General features: G+C 35.8%; 1 protein-coding gene, 1 long non-coding RNA gene and 1 pseudogene across 4 annotated transcripts; 1 reads left to right on the forward strand and 2 right to left on the reverse strand.

The window, feature by feature from the left end:
- Positions 1-930: 930 nt before the first annotated feature.
- On the reverse strand, positions 931-3,199 carry LOC111315444 (putative WRKY transcription factor 7). The gene is made up of 3 exons (XM_022917158.2): positions 2,015-3,199; positions 1,789-1,914; positions 931-1,472 (listed from the first exon to the last, which is right to left on the reverse strand). Exons 1-3 carry the CDS (start codon positions 2,797-2,799, stop codon positions 1,310-1,312), a joined length of 1,074 nt encoding a protein of 357 aa, XP_022772893.1. The 5' UTR covers positions 2,800-3,199; the 3' UTR covers positions 931-1,309.
- Positions 3,200-4,474: 1,275 nt separating this feature from the next.
- Positions 4,475-7,757, forward strand: LOC111315445 (uncharacterized). 2 transcript variants are annotated; one of them, XR_016330648.1, is made up of 5 exons: positions 4,480-4,783; positions 5,044-5,183; positions 6,118-6,229; positions 6,504-7,427; positions 7,534-7,757. It is a non-coding gene; the product is annotated as an uncharacterized LOC111315445 (long non-coding RNA). The 2 variants fall into 2 exon arrangements; XR_016330647.1 differs by having other exon boundaries at positions 4,475-4,783; positions 6,118-7,427.
- Positions 7,758-10,295: 2,538 nt separating this feature from the next.
- On the reverse strand, positions 10,296-12,676 carry LOC111315446 (F-box protein At1g47056 pseudogene; annotated as a pseudogene). The gene has a single exon (XR_016330646.1). The product of XR_016330646.1 is annotated as an F-box protein At1g47056 pseudogene (transcript).
- Positions 12,677-22,283: the final 9,607 nt, after the last annotated feature.

Here is a 22,283-nt window from a genome sequence, read left to right on the forward strand (position 1 = left end):
GAATGGAGATTTTTAGTTGGAAAAGAGGAAGGTTGAATTTGAAAGGAGTTAAATCAATCTCCCAAAAGAAGAGAGTAGCATGTCATCTTGTTGAAAGTGAACATGGCAACTTTGAGTAGACGACAGCGATGGCAGGGAATCACCATTGGTCAAGAAATCAAATATAGCAAATACTCGTCACGGTCATAAATGAAGAAATTCAAAAGGACATTTCTCAAGGAGCATAGACTTGAACCCTCCTGGCAGTATAGGTAAACGAATGTGACTTTTCTTTTGAATTTAAGATAGGCTTCGAAATTCAAATGCAATGAAGAACGGTAGAAAAATATTCGTAGAGTACAGTTTAAGTTTGACCTAAATAGTAAAAGTTTTGTGAAGCAATGTCTAACCCTATCGATTGAATAACAAGAAAATAGAAATGCTATTCTAAATTCTTAATCTGAAAAACTTGGAAAAGCAAAGAAAATAGACAGCAGATGTTCAAATTGGAAGAAAAAAAGGGAGTGGGGTGGGGGACAAACATATCAACACGCCAGACCAGCCAGTTTGACTTACTATTATTCTCCAATTTGAAATGGAGCTCTCAATAAACCAAAAACCCAACAATATTGATTCTCTACCACTACCAAATCCGACCATTAATCCATGATTGCAACCTCAGTCCACAAAATTCATAGAATTTGAACTTGGGAACAATCACAAGCTGACAAAAGAACCACCATAGTTTTTTGTTTTCCTTTCTTTATCACACTCTTAAATTCAGTATCAAGTCAACCTTCACATGCAAGACACCATCAAATGTTAAATGAAAATTTCTGATCTGTTAATTTACTGCAACACCCATTTGCCTCATGAAATAAAATAGTGGATCAGAATTCAGGGGTTTAGTGGACATTGGAACAAAATAAAGTGAGAGCAGCCTCAGCAAGATCCACCATATTGTATAATATATATTAAAGCTAAAAAAGATTCTGGTAATTGAGTATAAGAACATTAAAAAATAGAAAGATGAAAAAGAAAACCCCCACTACTTGCATGTTTCAACTCCCACCAAATCCACAATCTCCTAATCTATGCCTATTTCTTTTTTGGTCCAAGTCTTGTGCTAAAACCAAAAACAAGGAATCCTATATTGTTTCTTTAAACAGCTAGCGTACCCACCAATCAACCTTCTGGTCTTCCTGGAAACAGCCTGGCTCTAAGTTGACCATCTGAACAAACCCTACGAATAGCTTGATCTTTCAAGATTTGCCCTTTAACGGGTCTGGTTCAATTTGATGACCATTTCAGGGCCGTTGGATGGTGGGGACTAAGATGACTCCAGGACCAAAGCTACTGGCTCGTCTGTGTTGTTATGGCTATGATTGTGATCTCCTTCATATGTTACAATCAGCATCCTTGCATCGTCTAGAGCTCGCTCTACATGTTTTCTTGCAGGGCAGCCTCTTACGCTGCTACACTTGTAATAGCCCCTGGAATTGCCCAAAGAAACGGTTAATGAAACTCAGGGACTGAGAAAGTGGACAGACACGCTTAACAAATGAACTAACTCGGTAGGCAGTTCAATGTACAACACAAAAACGTCAATGGCAATTAATCGCCACCAACAATATGGCAATTGTGGTTGAAAACAAAAACATTCAATGCCAATTTGATTTATTGTCTGGAGGCTTCTGGTCAAACCGCAAATGGGTGAACACTAGAAACTAGTAAAGAGCCAACGATAAAAACAAGGAAACGTTAAGGTTAAAAATTGAAAGCCAAAAAAATCAAACAATTTTTACACACCTTGGATGAGGAGAACCCTTGATTGGTTTCTGGCCATATTTTCTCCAGGAATAATCATCGGGAGGAATATCAGCCATCTTGTTGCTAATAGCTGGAACTCTAATGACTCTCTTCACTCTTTGTTTCCTACATAGCAAAAATTCAATCAAAAGGATGAACTTCAGAACCAACTATATTAAATTAAATGAAGAAATTGAATGTATAACCTAAAGGAAGAAAAGCCAACCTTTTCTTGGAGCAGTGGCAACGGTCAGAGGATGATCCACACTTGAGAGCAGCATCATCCATGGAATTGCACTTCCTTTTCAAAAAGGAAGATAAAGGAGGTTTACCAGAAGAAGGGATATGGGAAGGACTAGTAAATTGGAAGCTAGAAGAGAAAGATGGCTGCATGCTATCAGTATCCCCTGTCAATGAAGACATAAAAGAATTCCCAGCAGAAAAGGGAGCCGAAGATGAGAAATTGATAGTACTAGGCGCTTCATTTCTCTCCAAAAGACCAGACTTTGTCACCAGAAGAGGACTGCTTTTACTCTGGTGGTGATTATGAGGTAAAGGAGGCAACCTATGACCTGGGGTTGGACAAAAAGGCTTAAAAGCAGACACCTGATCTTTGGTTACTTGAACAGAAGAAGTTACCGACTCTTGAATAGTCTGCACACGTTGTTGTGACTCTCGTTGCTGTTGTTTCTCTTCTTGTTGGAGAGGACTAATAGGGGCACGTCTAAATCGAGCATGGCCAGTCCTCGGTCGATCCAGTAAAGAGATAACCTTCTTGAAGGAATTAACCGTCTTATCTGTTACAGCTTGGATTTCCATAGCTGGCTCAGAATCTGAAGGAGAGGAAGTTTTAAAAGAAGCATCTCGATTGTAAAGCTGTTGACTTTTTGTCATCAATCCTATCAATTCTTCAACACCTTGAATCCCAGCAGTTGCAGCTTCTCTCAAAGCACTTTCCTCCATTTTCGCTGCAAAACTATTACCACCACCATATCCCATCATCACAGCCATCTCTGCTCATTAAAGAAAACCAAGTCGCCCCCAACCCACAATTTTGATAACCGAAAGCAGAAGCAGTTTTATAGATATAGAGAAAAGAAATGCTTGATATACACAAGAAGTGGGAAGACGAATTGAAATAACGATGAAAAAGAAAATCAAAGAGAGAATGTGGAAGGTGATTGGTGTCAAACTGATGCCTTATAAATGCAAGCATTGGGTCACTCACCTGTCGCTTCTGTTGCATATTGCCGTCAAGCTCACTTCCCAATCAAATCATTCCACGTATTCATAAAGTTCACAGCACATTCACCAACTCGCTTTAAAAAGGGATCCTGGCAACGGGACAGACCGGTTTGGAGACCGTGTCCAAATGATGAAACAGAAGTGGGGATAAGGTCAAAAGGTGGTGATTAGCCGTTGGATTGATGACCCTGTAAAATCGGGGTTTTAAATTTTTCTTTTTGTGGGTTGGAGACAGTGAGGTAGAGTTGACCCAAAAAAGCAGGGCCCCACCCACTTACACCGGAAACCGGAACCTGCGTCAAAGTCTCGTCCCACAAGTCACATGGGATTCTTTCTTCAATAACATAAAAAAGAGTGGCCCCCACAGCCGTTTGATTTAAATTAAAATAACAATAATAATATAAGATTTGTCTTGTACCGTCTGATTGGTCTCTTTTTCATCATTTGATATGATATCATCCCGTTGAATTTCTGATTAGAGTCTTGAAAGGGTTAGACCCTATGGCTTTAGCTTTGATGCCTACAGCTCGGCGTTGAAAAACCATTTACATTTTTAAAAAAAAGAAAAAAGAAAAACAGACATGTTATGATTCTTACAAATCTAGAAAATAAAATTAAGAGATTAATTAATTATTTCAAGATTACAGCTTTTAAGGGTGAAATTAATTGATTGATGAAGAAATTTTTTATTTTCAAACTTTGGCCTGCATTTGTGAAACCAAATCAAATTTGACTAAAATCGCGTTATAGCAATCAAATCTAGTCAACGTTGACAAAACGGAAGATTGGGGAAAAAAAAAAAAGTCTGTTGGACAATTGATACGCTAAGATTTTCTGATTATTTAAGGGATTTGTTATTACCGTGTTTGAAAATAAATAAGCGGCCGCGTACTTATAATTATGATTGATGGTTAGATAAAATATTATTTTAAAAGATTATAATATTTAATTTTATTTATTCATATAATTATTTTAAAAATAAAATATTTAATAAAGTTAAATTTTAAATATCAATATTTATAATTTTTTAATATAAAAATACTATTTAAAAAATTTTATTTAACACATTATTTTTATAAAATCCAATAAAAAATAATGCATTAATAGTAAATTCATTTTCTCAAATATCATTATAACTAATACCTGACACTAATTTGTCTTGACCTTTTACTGATTTCTCATATTCCACTTGTGAACGTTAATTGGATTAAAAACATAGGGAAGACCAAGTCACTAAATAAAAAATATATATGTTTGGATTGTGAGAAAATTTAAGAATCAACATTTTTAATAATTATATTGGACCAATGCATGTATATAAATTTATAATAATAATAATAATAAAGCAAAAGCATAAATTCGGTGTAATCAATAGGAAAGCTTACAGAAATTGATGCTATAGGAAATAGTAGTATTTTTTCAGGTCAAAGTGACATGATAAAACACTTGGGCTTGGGTGCTGAAATTGGAGACTGTCAAATTGGCCCATTCAGAAACAGAGGAAGCATCCAATCATGTGAAAAAAAAAGCAAGTTTCCTGAAAAACAGACTAGGCCTAGGCGTGGTGATTATCGTTGTGCAATTGCACCAAGCAACCGTGTTACTGGTTTTGTCACCTTGTCTAGTCTTGGCCCGATCTGGGTGCTTTTGGAAAAAACGAAACCTTTGTTAAACCCATGGAATTAACTGAGAGCAGAGAAAGCAGAGCAACGAAGAAGCAGCAGAAACAAGAAAATGATTGGATTACCTGGTAATCCATTTTCTTTCTTTACCATGCCCTTATTCAACTTAATTGGCCTTTTGGGTTTTTTAGTTTCATTTCCAAGATACATTTTTTTATTATAAACGCACTGATCCTAGAAATTAAATGTCTTACTCCTAGGTTCTTTATTGGTAAATTACTGGGATCGTTTAGATTCCTAGTAAAGCAGTGGTTTTTTTTATGTATAAGTGAGATCATTAATTGACTTTTATGTAATAATGCTATTATTATTGTTGTAACCATTGCAGATATTTAAAAGTTTGAAACATAGAAGTGTTAGAGGCTTAGTTTTGTAGCCTTTGAGTTTGAAGTAGTTGGTTATACCATTGCCTTCATAAAGGACTACCTTTTTCAGCTTATGGAGAATTGGCATTTCTTTTGTTCCAAGGTAAGTCTAGCAGGATTTTTATTTTTATTTTTTTTTCTGTGATTTTGCATGTTACTGTGAAGTTCTAAATTGTGTCGTATAAGAAATTCAGGAAATCATGCTGACCTCTCCAAAAAGATGTTGGAAGTAGAGTGCATATTTGTTTATTTGACTGTCAGCCATGTTTGATTATTGATATGCCATTGTTTCATGCTGGAGGAAATTGTTTTAGTCAGACTTGTTATGCAGTAGGCATCGGATCAGGATCTAAACTGTTTGTAGGCTGGACCATAAGCAGGATAAGAACAAGCATTCTGATCCAAAGTCCAAACCTGAAGTTTGGACTAACCCAATTTGTACAAATTTAAGCTAAAGAAAACATGATTTGTTTTGTGCAATATGCATATTAATATCTTGCAATCATGAACCAGTTCAGTGTTGCCTTGCTCCTTTCCCATTTCCTCTGCTGCTCTATGTCATATGGTTCATGTGCACACATGCATGGGTCTGTATGTGTATGCATGCGTGAGTGGTTGCTTGTTTAGTAGATATATTAGAAGTAGAATTCAGAAATTAATATACTATGCATATGTGATAATTGAAACCAACCAGAATAGGCTCCAGAACTGGTTAAGCCTTCTAGCTCTGAAATATGATGCAAAATTCATATCTTCGTGAAGCAAGTACCTTGGTCATCTTTTGGTTGGTTTAATTTTTCCATCTTCATACAATTTTTATTTATATTTTGGAGAACAGATATTGCATCGTTAAATGTTTGACCTGATTTTTCTTCTCTTACAGCACTAATCTTAGTTGCTATAATTTACTACTTGTCGCAACCTGTGGGCATGTCAACATGGATCAGTCTGCTACTGTGTCCTGCTTGCTTTCTCAATTATATTTTCCTTTTCTTTCTTTTTGCTTTTTGAAGTTTCTTTTTTACTTTGATCTGCAGGAAGGAAAAACATATATATGTTTCCTTAACATGATGGCATTTCAGATATTGTGCTATAGCACCAACGGTCATAGCTTGTCAAATTGATCCTATTCTTTTTGAAGCTCTATATGTGAGTAGCCACTTTCACTGTCCCTACTGTATTTAGAAGACATTGTTGAGCACATACTGCCTTACTTGCATTCCTCTATGTTCTTTTACCTTTTTTCTCTCATCAACTTATGGTTTTGGGGATAATATTTTCTAAGATATCCGTGTCCTAATGTTTGGAAGCTTGAATTTTGCAACTATGAAGCTCTTATATGGCTAACACTATTTTAATGTGGACAAAACGTGCTACAGACATCTCAGCATGCAATTATTATTATTATTATTTTTTTTGCCAGGGTGCCCCTAATATGGAAGAACTTTTCTGTAAGTATAACTTGAATTCCATATAATTTATTAACGAACATTTTGGTTTCTGAAATTGCCAAGTATTGGCAATTAAGGGAAGAAACTTCTAAACCTTTCTCAGATATATACTTTACAAACATTTGTAAATCTGTATAAGGGTTTGATTCTTGTAAATTGTCATTCCTTTTTTACATTTGCTCGAAAGTGTACTAACTGAAGGGGGCTGGTATTTCATAATCCTTAAATGCTGATATAACATGTAAAAACTCTTAGCTTCTAGCTATGTTTTTGCCTGCGAGTGATATACTGCTGTTTTGTTGAAAACATAGTGTGTAGGATGGTGGGAAATCATCAATACCCAGTGTTTGTTGCACAGTTGCACCATCCTTTGATAAAAGGAGACCAAAGCCTATTTATAATCCAACCAATTAAAATAAAGAAAGGCTTCATTCTTTGGTAGATTCAATAAACTTCTATAACTCAATAGTTCTATCTAGTAAATTGGTAATTTATTTAACTAGTATATAACTAAATCCGGGTCAGGTTCCACAAAATGATAATGAGTTCTTCTGTTGGTTCTGCTTACTGTCTTATTGCAAGTCCTGTGACTTATTTATTTATATCACATCCTACATTTGCTTTTAGCTAATTCTCTAATGTTGATAATGAACAGTTATTTTTTTTAGTAGAATAAAAGTACTGGGGTGCGCAGCTTCTTAACATGCTTAATGAATTCTGGTGGCTCCCTTGGTAAGATCGTATTATTAATGGAGCTATTGGAGTATCATATGTTTATAGAGCCATAGAGAAAGTGTTGTTCTATGCCGATGATAAGGTAGAAGCTAAGTTCATTTGATAGTTTTCTCTTGCAATGAAAGTATTTACCAAGATCCAGGAAAAAGCAAAAACAAGTGGTATCCTTTTTCTATTATATTTACTTTCGTCTTCCAAAAATTTTTTAAAGTTGCTTATAATCGTAAATATATGTTTATGCGTTTGCTGTCCTTGAGTCCTTCGAAGTATTATGGGCTCTGTACTTGGTGTTCTGACAAATGGCACAATCCTGAGTCAAATTACTGTATATCAGAAGCCTCAAGCCCAGGCCCAGAAGGAAAAGAAAGAAAAGTAGAATGATCTCACGTTACAGCTATGGAAATTTGTTGGTCTTAAAGATGATGCTAGTTTAGATTTTAGTGTAATGAATTACCGGGCTTTTTTTTTTAAATGAGATTCTTTATCTCTAATATGCTTCTCTTTATGAATCATGCTGCTGTTAATGAGGCGTTTAGGCTAAGCGAGGTAGTTGTCAATGCATAGACCACAAGAAGACAATCTTTCAAGATGTAGTTCTGAATTTTGTGATGAATTGAAGACTTTGTCCGAAGTTTCCCATAGATTTTCATTGGTGTTCCCGGTCTTGTCGATCAATCTGGGTCGGATCACGGGAATGGTAACCCTCGGATGACAGAACTAAGATCACAAGCTAAGGTTTCTGTCCAATCATAAGTTACCGGTCAACCATGCAATCTACAGTGGTTTTGTCATGATATTTCATCTTTTTAGGATTCTAACACAGATGGCGATGGTTCACAGCGGTCCGTATACTTTTGGTCTGTGCTCTCCAGCCTAGCTAGATAATATGCATCAAACAATGCTTTCTTTTTTTTTTTTAATCTTTTTAGGTTGCAAGAGGTAGCCTCCATGAATTTTCCCATGTCATGTCATGAAGAAAGCAAAAACCAAGAGTGGGTTCGGAGGGAAAGAAAGCATTGCCATTTGCCATAGGAGAATGCTAAGAAAAGTTAAAAAGTAAAAGGGGTACATAATTCATTAGAAAGAAAACGGTTGCCACCAATCCAAGTGGGATATAGCATAAGCTGTAAAGATATCAGAAAGCGTGGAAGGCAGGCAATGGTAGAAGAAAGCGTGAATTCTGTGATTAGATAATGCTTTTTGGAAATGTTAGGTTGGGTGGCCACTGGCGTCAAAATTTCCATCAAATTGAACTATTCTATTTCTAGATATCGTTATCATTCAACCGAAACATGAAAATATCCTAATGTCAAGCTTGGAAAAAATTAACACTCACGCATTGCAAATGTGAAAGTTTTACCATTGTGATGGACCAATTGCTTTCAAAAGCAAAAGTCTCCGGTCTCCAGCATTTTTTAGGGCAGTTTCGAATTAATTTTCTAGGCAGGAATGTGAGAGATGTCAATGACATGAGACTTTTCGGCACAAGGAGCAGCGGGCTCCAATCAAAACTGGTCCTCAGTCCTGACAGCCAAGTTTTTAATTAAATTTGTGGGGTACTTTCTTTTTAAACACCCAGTTCTCAAATCCAGGACATGCCTTTCCCAGGAACCAAACGATCATCATAACTGTTAACAATCATTATCTTAGAGACAACAAAAGGAAACATCGAGTCAGGGATGCTTTAAAATGCACAAGAGAAATCTCCATTCGTTCCAGAAATTCCAACCCAATCTCTGTTTATGGATAGGTCAACAGTGGAAATTCAGAACAAAATCAAAACTCAATCATGCCACCATTTTTCTATAGACATCAACATTCGCAAGCAATATATTACATGTTTAACTAAATGTGTATGTAACATGTACATATGTATGCAGACATGCAGTCAAAGATTCATGATAGGAAATTAGTTTGCAATTGAATATATAGTTTTATTCCCTTATACCATGCTGCAGCCTAAAGAACAATGTTACTATACCTTGGAGAAAACCGACTTTCTTGGGAATATTAAAAAACTTCAAAAAGCAAGCAAGTTATGGGGGAAAAGTTAAAGTGACATACTAATTTAGCAATATTATGTATTAGTAATAACTAAGTAAAACAAATGGATGAAAGTTAAATGTACCTCACTTTCGGATGTGGAGAGCACCAAGACAACTAAAGGAGCATCATGTGAAGAGCTACAGACCTCATAAAATCTGACTCAGTTGAGGGGTGATCATCCAAGCAGTTGGCCCCAAAATCATAGCCCTCCCACCTGATAAAATTGGAACTTTTTGCTGATGGCATCTGAATAATATACCTAATTGCATTTTTTACATTGACCTTGATGTGTTTTTTCGCTGTACCTCATGTGAGATGACAAGATAAAATATAACCCAAACAAGGTGATAATCATTGCAATATATCCAGACTAGATTTATACAAGCGCAGTTAAAACCAGAAAATGTCAAATATTTCAGGCTTGTGTGTTCTCCATCAATGAAAACAAAATATAGATTCCCTGCATGCATGCTAGGATTGATAAAGGAAGTGCAAGTAAATGAGAAAGATGGATGAATTAACCATTTAAAGATTCACAAGCTGCTCAATGAGCAATGCTAATGTGACATATTCCAGCCCAGAGCAACAAATTACGGCTGACCATTAGTTCCACAATCCAACTAACATTTAAATGTTTTTGAATCTAGATTCCATCGTCAAATTTATTTGTTTGAAACAATTGGTTCTAAGTCTAACTTGGTTCTAAGTTCTGACTCCTGACCTATACCTTTGATCATATTGGAAACAATTCAGAAAAAGGCAATAGAATAATTGCATTCAATATATATATATATATATATATATATATATATATAAACTGACTATAAAACAGAAAACTTCTATTAATATTTTATCGACATTCAACGATTTGATGCTGAAAATCGAACAGTCAAGTACTTTCAATACAAACACACCTCCTATCTAATGGACATATGTATCAAACTCAATAGGCATCAAAAGAAGCAGAAGCCGAAGCCAAATAATAGACAGATCTAACTAATGTACGAGGTTGCTGCTCTTTCAATTCCATCCAGGAAAATATATTTGTAACATACAAAAAAAATATATAGAGAGAGCTTGGTAAATAAGAAACTACGACTCAACAGAACTATAGGAAAGTAAAAAAGGAATTATCACTTTTGAAGATGAAGTTTCAATTCAAAAGGCAATCAGCGGCACACAGCATTGAATTAAATACACAAACAACGGCATCCGATGCTACAATACAAAATAATGTAAACAGATCAAGACAAAGAGTAGTTTTTTTTTTCCCCTTTTTTCTTGGCCTTCTCCAATCCAAATTAACTCCGAGAACTGCCATTACTGCTTGCCAACCTCCGCAAAGTGCAAGCCACTAAGCTCCTCCCACTCAAAAGCCCCAACAACTTATACGATGTTGACCGACCTGTGCTGCTCGAACCAATGCTAGGAGCTCCAATTTGACCAGCCACCACCAGAGGAAATTCAACTCCATTATCTTGTGCACCACCATCACTGACACTCGCATCCAAATGTTCCCCTGTATCCAAATTAACCGCAAGCGATCCTCTATTCGCTCTTAAACAATGTGCACCCTCTGGAGTTACTCCTCTACATTTCTTCACCTTCACTTTAACCAAATTAGGGCAACCACTAGCAAGCGCTTCCATTCCATGATCTGAGACAGGGCAGCTCTTAATACAAAGCTTCTTTAAAGCTATACATTTCACAGCAATACAAGAAATCTCCGCATCACCAACAGTATCACTACCGCATAAAGCTAAGCGTTCCAAATTTAGACAATTTGAAGCTAAGATTTCCAAACTCAGTTTCGTCGGATTAACACCAATAAGAACTAATTCTTGTAAATTAGGGCAAGATTTTGCAACAGCGATTAATCCTTGATCACCTATGCGATTCGCTTTCCATCCATCGATGTGAAGCTTCCTTAACAATTTACATTTCTCTGCAACAGCTCCGAGTCCGGCGTTGGTACACTCGGGAGTCTTAACAAGGTGAAGAATTTCTAGGTTTAAACAGTTGGATATCGCCACAAGACCGATATCACTGACTTGGATCCGCTCCATATGGATCTCTACCATACCCGTGACCCGATCCGCTATAAGAGGGAAAAGCTTATCCCAATCACCAGAGCATCTAAAAAGCTTTAAAGATTTTAGATTCTTTGCACCAATAATAAGCGGACCAAAGCACTGTCCATTGTAAAGCTCTTTTAAGCAAATCGTTTTCAACGCCGCCGCTGCCACCCCCGGACCTATAGGCTCAGGTGCAGCTCCGTCGGTGATGCCCCGAAGTCGTTTCACGGAGAGTTCCTCGAGAGCTGGACAGTTGTCGAGCACGGCGTTCATGCCTTTAGCTCCGAAAGTGCAAGATCCACACGACAGCTTCTTTAGACCCCTACAGTTTTTAGCGAACGCCGACATGCCTGCATCGGTCAAGTCACGGCAAGCTCGAAGCTTAAGGCGAGTCAAGTTCCGGCAACGCTCCGAGATTTGAACAAGCGCTTCGTCGCCGATGCTAACAGATTTACGGTCACATTTCAGAGCCAGCTTAGTGACAGCATCGAAGCGAGAGAAGATGGAAGGAATCAGAGGGTGCAGATCTGATTGGGCATTGAGGGAGAGTCGGTGACGGCTCTGTCCTTCAATCCTCAACCACCGCCGGCAAACGAGAGAACAACGTTTTCGGTCACTGGGACAAAGAGACTGAAAAATGCAAGCTAAACACTCGTCGGGTAGATCCGAAATGAAATCCGATAATCCATATATGCTACTTCGGTCAAGCTCTTCCGCTTCCTCAGCTTGCATCGGACAGATCAGAGCCGTTGATTTCGATTTCGACCGTTGGCTATGGTTACAATCTCGACGGCTCGTAAGTTTAGCCGTCGAAATTAATTGGCCCATCCACGACAACTAACTAAACCTAAAAAAAAAAAAAAAAAGCCACTTGAGTTACTATCGTGGGCAAATCGGTTTAACCCAGGAGCATCTTTTCAGGCTCTTCTTCTGTTTTTTTCTCTTCTTGGAAATTTGCAGAGCGACGGACTTCAAAATTGGATTTCATTTGGCTTTTCTCAAATTTTGTTTGCTTTCGCCTCTCTTTTTTGAACAAAATAGTGTTTCTCCACTTTGAAAGTTTTTATCCGCCGTTGCTACTATCATAATGCTTTTCATGAGCCCACCCCTGATTCGCTCTGATGGAGTCAAATTCAAACTGAAAAAAATCATATTAAGGTGATCCCTAAACCGGGGGAAGTGAAATTGGGTACAGGGGATCTTTAGTACTCCAGTTTTTCTGTCCGGCCTTTTGCACATGTCTCTGTGTGTCATCTGATGAGTGTCAGTGAAGGTTTATAATTGTTTGTGATGTGAAATTAATGAATTCCTGAATTATAAGTTTATATGCACATTCTAAGATTTGGATTTTTTTTTTTTGATAAATTTATATATAATTTTTTATTATAAAATAAATTTTATTTTTTTTATCTTGTTTTTTAAATTACAATATTTACTTAAAATGAGGTTCAGTGCTTGAATCTTACCCATGGTGCAGGTATTTACACAATCCAAAATATTTTTTTTAGTTTGATATTTTTTTATATTTAATAATTATTTTAAATTTCGATTAATTTAAAATTAAATCGAATCAAATTTTATAAAAATATAAATTCTTTCAAATTTTTTTTCATTCATAAGATTTAAAATTAAGATATTTTTAAAGAGAATTTAATTTTTTGTTATTCGAATCAATAAATGATGATAATTTAAAATATTTTATTGTTATAAAAAATGGGTCATTGTATAAGGTAGTTTAGTGATGTCAACCAGAAAGATATCCAATTTCTCAAAAAAAGAATGCTAAAGTCTTTTTCTATTTTCAAATATATTTTTAAATATTTTATTCTACTATTTATCTAATTAAAAATAATAATATATTCATCAATTTTGTTGAATTGATAATTTCTAAACATTAACTTCAATCACATTACAATTAATTCAAGAAACAGTCAACATGCAATGTTTCAATTATTTAAATAGTCATATGAACATTATGGTTGGAAACATCACTCGGTCCGTTCATCTTATTTTTAATCAACAAATGGATTGGTTTTACAATTAAAAAATCCAAGCATATGACTTGGTATTTTTTCGTTAACACGAGATTCAACTTTCTATGATTTATTCTTCCAAAGAAAAACTTATTGTAATTATAAACAATTTGTATCAATTAAGTGCCGATAAGATGGGAAGACTTTCCAACGCACCAATGGGATTTGGCCTCCAGATGAAAACCTTTTCATTGCATTTACTTCACTGATTGAAGAATTCAAATTTTAATTTAATTAATTTATAGAATAATTTTTTAAAATATGAAATTCAATAAATTAAATATTTAAATTTTAATATTTATAATTATTTTTTATTCATAAATTACGGCATCTTTTATATTTTATGAATTAAATTATAAATTAATTAATTAATTAATTATTCCCGATGAGTTTGTTGACAATTTGACATTGAATTGTTCACAATTAAAGATTAAGAATTTCTTTTGGCCAAAAAAAAAAAATTGTCGTTTAATCCGATCAAACACAAGCTTGAATAACGTTAGTTTCTACAGAGCTTTAGATGTGGTTGAATACACGAAACATATGCATGTTCTTCCCTTCTAATAATAGCTCATTAATACTTGAATTATTGATGACAATGATGCCTCGTAATGTCTTGTAACATAATATTTCCATTTTTTTATTACAATTCCTTTATTCATGTAAAACGGATAGATTATTTTATACTAATTTATGTTTGTAATGGGATAATTTTTGTATATAAATAAATAAAAAAATTAATTTTACATCTATTAATAAAATATTAAAATTTTAATTTCAATAATGAATGATCTTAATTCAACTTCTTGTAAAAAATTTTATTTATAATTTGATAAGATTTAAAGAATTTTCAAAAGCATGTAATATTACTTGTTTAAATTCGTCGAAGTACAAATATTATATTCTTTTATCAATAGCTGAATATGAATAATTATAGAATAGATTGATAGATTACTAGATTTCCATTTTTGTTCATTCGGCAATTAGGAAGGGACCATGACCAAGCTAAAGCGGATCCATGGCCCAGCCCAACAATCAAAAGTCCAAAATAAAAAAAAATTCGAACAGGTGAAAATCAAGCCTGCCCGCTGCCACTCCTCCGTCATCAGCACACTGTTAAGTCGGTAGCATCTGGCCCAGATCTTTAAAACGGCGCCGCTTCCACTCGCTTCCTTCCAATAAAACGACAATCCGGGTCATATTAATCTCTTTTCTCTTCTTTTTTCCCCAAAATCATTCTTAGAAATAAAATATAAAAATCCGGACAAATGGTTATGAAATCACCAAATTCGGTTTCCATCCGCCTTCGCCGCTACTGTACAAGCGTATCGCCGACGGACTCCTATGGGCTGCGCGGCGTCCTTGTTGCTTCCTCGCAGAGTCGGCTGGCCACAAAGAGGAGGTATCCTCTGCTGAGAAGAGTAGTGCGGTGCTGAGCGTGAGGGACCCACCGAAGTACCTTAGGTGGGATGATCCTGATTACAGGAGATGGAAGGATAAGGAGGAAGAGATTCTTCGACGCATCGAGCCTATCATGTCGCTCACTAAAGAGATTCTTCACTCCGAAATGTCAGTTTGTTAGCTCTAGTCCTTTTACTATTTATTTACATAGTAATATTTTTTATAATTAGATCAAACATTTGAATATTTTCTAATATGATTCCATTTCAATGCGGAACAATGTTTGAATTAGTGTTGCATTTTAGCTCAAACAAAATAGCAAGTAATAAAAGCTACTTGAATTTCTAAAGTCCTAAAAGTGTTGTGTAGTCCCATATCCTTGCCAGTGTTAACTTGAATTTCTAACAAATGTCACGTCATGACATATTCGTATTATCAGATTCTTGATCGTGATAATTGAAATTATCTTTGTTATGTTGCTTTTTTTTTTAACAAGGCAAATTGTTGATTAAGTTTATTGTCTCTGTTTATTACTTTAGGATTTCATGTATTTGTGACATCCTAATTCCACATTGGGATGTTCCAAGGATCTACCATGATATATAAGTTGAGACTTGAATCCAAACTTGTGAGGCACTTTTTTATGGGATCAAATTGTGAGACCTTCGAGTTAAAGCGAACAATATCTCGTAAGTTGGGTGCGGGTCTCCACAGTATTGGTCTAGAGAAGAGAATGTATTATGTTTTAAGTTTAATGGTTTTTGTTAGCATGGAATTTTGAAAGTATAAGTCCGTTGCTGATATGAGGAATGAAAACTCACGTTTGTACTTTTGCATGATCAAGATTGCATAGTTGCGGTGCTGTTGCTTTTTTTTTTTTTTTCTCCAATTACTGTTAGAAATTGTTTAATCTTTTGTGATAAAAACTTTTACACTGTGTTTTGGGCCTGAGTTTCATTTGCTATGAATTTGTTATGTTTTACCCCTTGCTTCCTACTGATATGATTTCCAGTTCCCTCGCATTTTGTTTAAGAAATATGTCTTTTTGGCCTTCTTGCTCAGTTGAGTGGTGAATGCATGCATCATGTATTATTCTCACACTTTTGCATGCATGGCAACATGGCATTCTTTCCTTTGGCATTTATCTTGTGACTGCTTAATACATAACTCAGCCCCAAGCAAGAAGTCCAACAGATTTTTTTGCTTCTTTTGGTTGTCCGCAAAGAAAGGTGGCAACTTGTGGAGAGTTTAAGTACGGTTGTACAAATATTTGTTTATGCCTAGATGATCATAGACCTTAGGATCCTGATTAGAGTTTCTAGTTACAATGTTACATGCTAAGTAGAATGAATTTTACCTGACCAAATCTGGAAAAGATATATTTCTTGTTAAAAAATGTTATAGCTAAAACTAAAGAAATAATGTCTCAAAAATTATGCACATTTATAGAAGCATATGCAATGGTGGTTTTGTTTATTGTTCTTCCAATGCAGAGAAGCTTGCCAGCATTCTTGAGGTAAATACTTGGTTTTGGGATGTGATTTTTTTCTTTATATATTTTTTTGGTTCAGGGGAGGGTATAGCTTTTATAAGGGGAAAAGGGAAGGAGATCTTGGCTCTAAACCAAGACCTCTATGTCTTCATAAAATCTCTTTAGCCACTAGACTAAGAAGCAGAGGACTGAATTTTTTTTTTCACATAGTAACACTCTGCCTTTATTTATATAATGCACCATTTCTGTCTGTTTAATTACATTACATGCTTCTTTCTCAATTTTACCTAATGACGCAATTTCAGAATAGTGAAAAAAATCTTTCTATTTCTAATTATAACCTACAGATATGGTCCTTTAAAATGGGCTCAATAAGGCTGGGCTAATCTAGGTAGCTTTTTGAGTGGCTTTAGTAACATATACTAGTTAGGTTGCTCTTGTCACACTGACCCGTCTAAAAAATACCCATTTGACTAACACCACACAAATTCGGTTGCTCAAGCTTTTCCTGCTCTTAGAAATTTGACTAACACCCCAATCTTTTCAGCTTGAATGGGTGTCCTTTGGTCTCAGTTGAATCAGCAGCCTTTGTTAAGGCTGGGCTAATCTAGGTAGCCTTTTGAGTGGCTTTAGTAACACATACTAGTTAGGTTGCTCGTCTCACTCACCTGTCTAAAAAATACCCATTTGACTAACACCATACAAATTAGGTTGCTCAAGCTTTTCCTGCTCTTAGAAATTTGACTAACACCCCAAATCTTTTCAGCTTGAATGGGTGTCCTTTGGTCTCAGTTGAATCATCTTTGTGTGCTTGTTCTGAATTTTTTCTTAACACTTTATATTATTTACTTAGTCTAATTCTTTATCTCAAGATTTGGAATTTTGCTCATCTAAATTTTCATTTCACAAAATTTCAATTTCCTCTTTTCTTGGTTCTTGTGGTGTTAATTTCTTCCTAAAGGTGCATGTATGTATGTCTCTGTTTGTGTTTGTATGCAATTGTTGGCACATATATTAACAGATGGTACTTTTGGACTGATGATGCCATTATTTCCGTTGTGACTAGGGAAGGCAAAAATACCCGAAACCGATGGGTTTCGACCCAACCCGACACCTTAGGGTCGTTTTTTTTTTTTTTTTGAAAATCGGGTATCAGGTCGGGTAGCATAAAAAAATTTCGGGTTCGGATCGATAAAAAAATTATTTTTTTAATTAATTATTTAATTTTATATTTAATTTTATATATTTAATTTTATATTTATATTTAAAATAATATTTTATTAATTTCGAGTCGGATTGGGTCGGATTTGATTTTATACAATGTCGGGTCGGGGTAGGCGTTGGGTTCGGGTATTAAAAAATAAAAAAAATTTGACGGGTTGGATATGGGTACGAGTACGAGTTTTATATGTTTAAAGTCGGGTCGGGTTCGGAGCGAGCAAAAACCCGCCCCGACCCGACCTGTTGCCATCACTAGTTGTGACATAGAATCTGCTTTTTTCCTTTTTTTAATATGCCTGCTAATTTGGCTTTTCTTACTGATGAAAGTGAATGCAGTTTCACTGTTTAGTAGCTATTGTGGTTGGATGCATCTGAGCTAGCACAGTGTTACCTTCCATATGTAGATCATTATATATTCTATAGATGTCTTTGGCATAAATTTGTATTTGCTTTTTAGAACAAACTAATTATGTGCTTAATCTCCTTTGAAGGTTGATCGACATCCTCAATTAAGACACTCAAGGTGTCTCTTTGTTGTTAGAACTAATGGTGGATGATGGATTTTTCATACCAAAAGTTGTCTTCGAGCATACGTTCGAGATAAGCACCCATCCTATGTAGAAAGATTTATGGGAGAACATTTTAAATGTGGTAGCGTGTAAAATGTGAAAACTTAATGTTACTATCTATGTTCAACTATGATTTTAGTTTTACTGGAGATGTTTAAATATTTCGTTTTGGTAGGGAGATTGTCAATTTGTGTCAGTGACCTATATAGCCTTGTTCTATAATTGTCAATGTAGCAGATGATTCTTGACTGGCACTTCATGTTTGTTATAAATGAGGACGAAGAAAATGATTGAATTGAACCTCACTTTGTTGACTTGCATTAATCTTCTTGGCGGTTGGCTTTTTGTATGTTTGTTTATGTTGTGGAAAGCTTTTCTTGAGATCCTTAGGTCCGGGCTTTTATATAAAGTTACTAGGATTTTCAAAGCACTTTATTGAAAGTAGGGAACTTGTCTCAAGGGTTTGTTAGACAACAGAATGGTTTAATTTCTCTCCGAGAACTTTCTGGTATCTTAGTTTTAAACACCTAGAGTACATGGAGTGTGAACATGCATGAGAATTACACACTTGTACCCACTGTTATAGCTGATATTCAAAATGCCATAATCGCAGTCAACATACGTTATTAATCATAGCCTATCAAGGAATTGCTTCAATTGTCCTGCCAGGTTTTACGCTGGTGAGAATGCATCAACTAGTACCCACTTCTCCGTATTTGGAGGTTGAAGAATGGTAAATTTGTTATGATCTAGTGATTGTTTTCTTTGATGGGTTACATCAGATGGTAACAAAGGGTATTCATTTAATAGTAGTAATTTAAAATTTTGAACTTCTTCTTACTGGTGATGATGCCAGAACCACCAATCTTTAGTGGTTGAAGGCCTGAAACTGGACTTATGCCAGTCAAATCAGTCAAGCTCAAAGGGTCTGCTTGTCCAGTTGTTAATATTATTAGTCAATACGGTAGATAACTCAGTTGGCGGACTCTGAATATTTGTTTGCATGAATGTGGGTTGTTTTAGAAGACAAATAGACTTGACTTTGGAGTGGCCAAATCACGCATTGTTGAAACAAGAATATGAAATCCCTCTAGTCAAGAATAGCATGTGCCATAGCTTTTGAAGGATCTTAGAAATAAACCGTCGATGTAAACAGAGTTTGCAATGATTGAGAGCTGTAGGTAATTGCCATTTGCCCCGATAATAAGCAAAGTAAAAAGGGCTGTATGCTATTGCTATGTCTTTGGCGTGCGATATGCCTTGGTTTTGTGTTTTTTGCAGATTGTTACTTGAGAACATTGTTTACTGCTGGATTTGTAATGTGGATTGATCAATGCAAGTAGCATGATCAAATCAAACACTACTATGAATACTTCTTTGTAGGACTTCATATGCTTGATTGTAACTTGGTTGACTGGGAACAAGGTTTGTTGTTGTCATTAGCAATTCTAAAAAATGGAGAGTGATGATCCAATTGAGGAGCTGCCGATCTTGGGCAATGGAGGACAATGCTTGCAACAAAAAAACCGTTTCCACCTCTTTGGACTTCGGAGTTGGAAATTAGCATCAATCAATAATCAAATGCTTGTGCTAGCTATCCCGTGAATCATGATCGTCGGACGAAAGCATGATAATCACGGGACAAGGCATGATGATTAGACTCAGACCATCTTCTGGCCAATGGGTTGACCCGAGAGAACAGGGAGGTCCACTACACAGCTGGATGAAGAAAATCCATGTGGACCCTTTCTCCTTGCTGCCCCATTATGGGGGTTTCACGGTACAGATGGAGCACAATAATTTGCTGCACACTCAAGGAAGATGATGGAAAACATTCTTTCTGTTAAGAGCCATCAATCTTGTGATCCTCTGGTCCCATCAGCTGGCCTTACACATTACAGTTGAGTCTAGTGATGCATGGGGTCAAGGGTGCAAGCTAATGGGTTCATGAGTCCCAATAAAGGGTAGGCTTTGCTTACTATTGTGTATGATTTGGAACATAGGAAAAAGCGAGCCATACTTTTTGATTTCTGATATTGGTATGGGCTTGTCTGACTTTGACCACGCCGGTGAAAATGAACAATTAAGATTGAACATTGAAGCATATGTTTTTGTTTTCAGGAAACCTGACACGAAATAAGAAAAAAAAAGGAGAAAACAAATTCGACATGATTGCTGTGAGTAGGATACAATATTACCATTACTACAACGTATAACATAACATAAAAGTGGTGACTATATTGGCTACACCACCATTTGCTCAGTTTCAAGGTTTCAGTTATATGTGTACTTTTCTGGGGTGGGCTGGAGACCAACACAACCACCACTATATGTCTATATCCACCATCTCTTTTCCCTATCATCCATTGATTTCTGTCTCACTCTCACCTGCTTGCACTAACCCACCCCGACCCGCACTTTATATATTTTTTAATGTCCTCTCAGCTGCATCATTTCTAGGGGATCGAGCCTGTAAAGAAGGAAAGGAAGTGGCAGGAGGACTAAAAGAAAAGCAAAGAAAGAAAGCAACGTGTCAGGGTGGGAACCGAAACCCTACACTCGTCTCCAAGTTAAACAAACACCTAAAGCAATCGATTCCCACAGTTTAATAGAATTAGGAACTGGCGTACTGACATTTTCATTTACCCTCTTCTATTTGGCATAGCTGGAAGGGAAGGATTTTTGAGAATCTTTGAAGACAAAACCCAACGGGGTCACTCTCTGCCAAGTCTCAACCTCCGTTATTACATTATATAAGAGTATTGCAACTATAACACCACTTTTCGTTCAAAAAAAAAGGGATAGAATTGTCCTGCTAGAGCAGTAAATTACATTGGGAACTGTTTTTTCATTTCCATTTCTTTCATGTGATCCTTAGGATTGTTTCTTTAAATACCAAAAAAGAATAAATGCAAAAGAACAAATAAAAAATACGATATTATTTGACGTCCTAATGTGCTTTTGGACATTGGAATTGAATTCCTGCTCCAAAAGAAGTGTGCCAGTACCAGATTAGAGTCCAGAGGCATGCAATGCCTTTTGTTGCTTTCCTGTGAGACTCTTCTACCAATTTGTAAAACGATGCGATTCATGTATTGGAACACAGAGCATAAAGTGCGTTGAAATTTTTGGAAAGAGAGAGTGACAACTCCCTCATTCGTTTAAATTTTGCGTGTTGTGTTTGGGACATTGAGTAGATTTTTACATGTAAAAACATACTTGTACATGTGCTTTTCTTCCATTTGATAAAATGGAGGACCAAAGAGAAATATGGGTTGTATCCAACTTTAACAACAACAGAGTAATAGTAAAAGCTGGTAAGGTTGTCTGTCACCAGAATTTCACTAGTATTTTTAGATAACAAAGGAAAAACAATAAAATGGATGAAAAGAGTGACAAAGAGAAAAAACAGTGGCACATTCTCAAATCCCAATCCAAGTAGAATCTTGGCACATTGAGTAATTTTGACAGTTTTTTCATGACTATTTTCCTTGTTCAAAATGATGATATGAAATCAAATCTACATTCACATGCAGGACTCTGGAAATGTGGAAATTAAATGTATTTTGGATCCACAACAGGAATCCAACTGCTAGTTATTTGAAGCATTGAAATGTGGCTGCAGGGTTAGTGATGAAGCAATGATTTAGGCCTTTTTGTAGTACTGTCTCACTTAGTATTATTTATTACTGTAAACTAATGTGAAATTTTGTGTTAAATTCAAATTAACTAAGGTATGTGAGGATGAAGAAAGGAAGTGCATGAGGATTGAGGGAAAGTGTAAAAATTATTGTAAGTGGATCTTGGCCTGGAACCCCTCATTCAACCTTCGAATAGGGAGTTTATTTATTGTTCTGGTAGAAATTGTTTCTCCCCCAGTTGTGAATTTTTATGAATTTGACAAGCTTTTTTCAGGGACTATTCCTGAATCCTGATTGCTAATATCCCATGTGAATGTTCTAACTTATTATATCTTGTATCGAGATCCAACCAGTGAGAGTTCCAAAACACGAAATGAAATACAGCTCATCATAAAGATTTTATTACAAGTACTATTTTTAAGAAACCTTCATTTAATTATTATGCTTTTATTGATTAGATTACTTGTTTTTGAGTTGGAAAAAGCTCTCATCAGCTCTTTTGCTTTCTGTCTTTGGGTTTGGGTCACTGCATCAAAGAT

Source organism: Durio zibethinus, chromosome 20 (genome assembly GCF_047325235.1).
Source record: "Durio zibethinus cultivar Kanyao isolate XHJ-2024 chromosome 20, ASM4732523v1, whole genome shotgun sequence".
Lineage (NCBI taxonomy): Eukaryota > Viridiplantae > Streptophyta > Magnoliopsida > Malvales > Malvaceae > Durio > Durio zibethinus.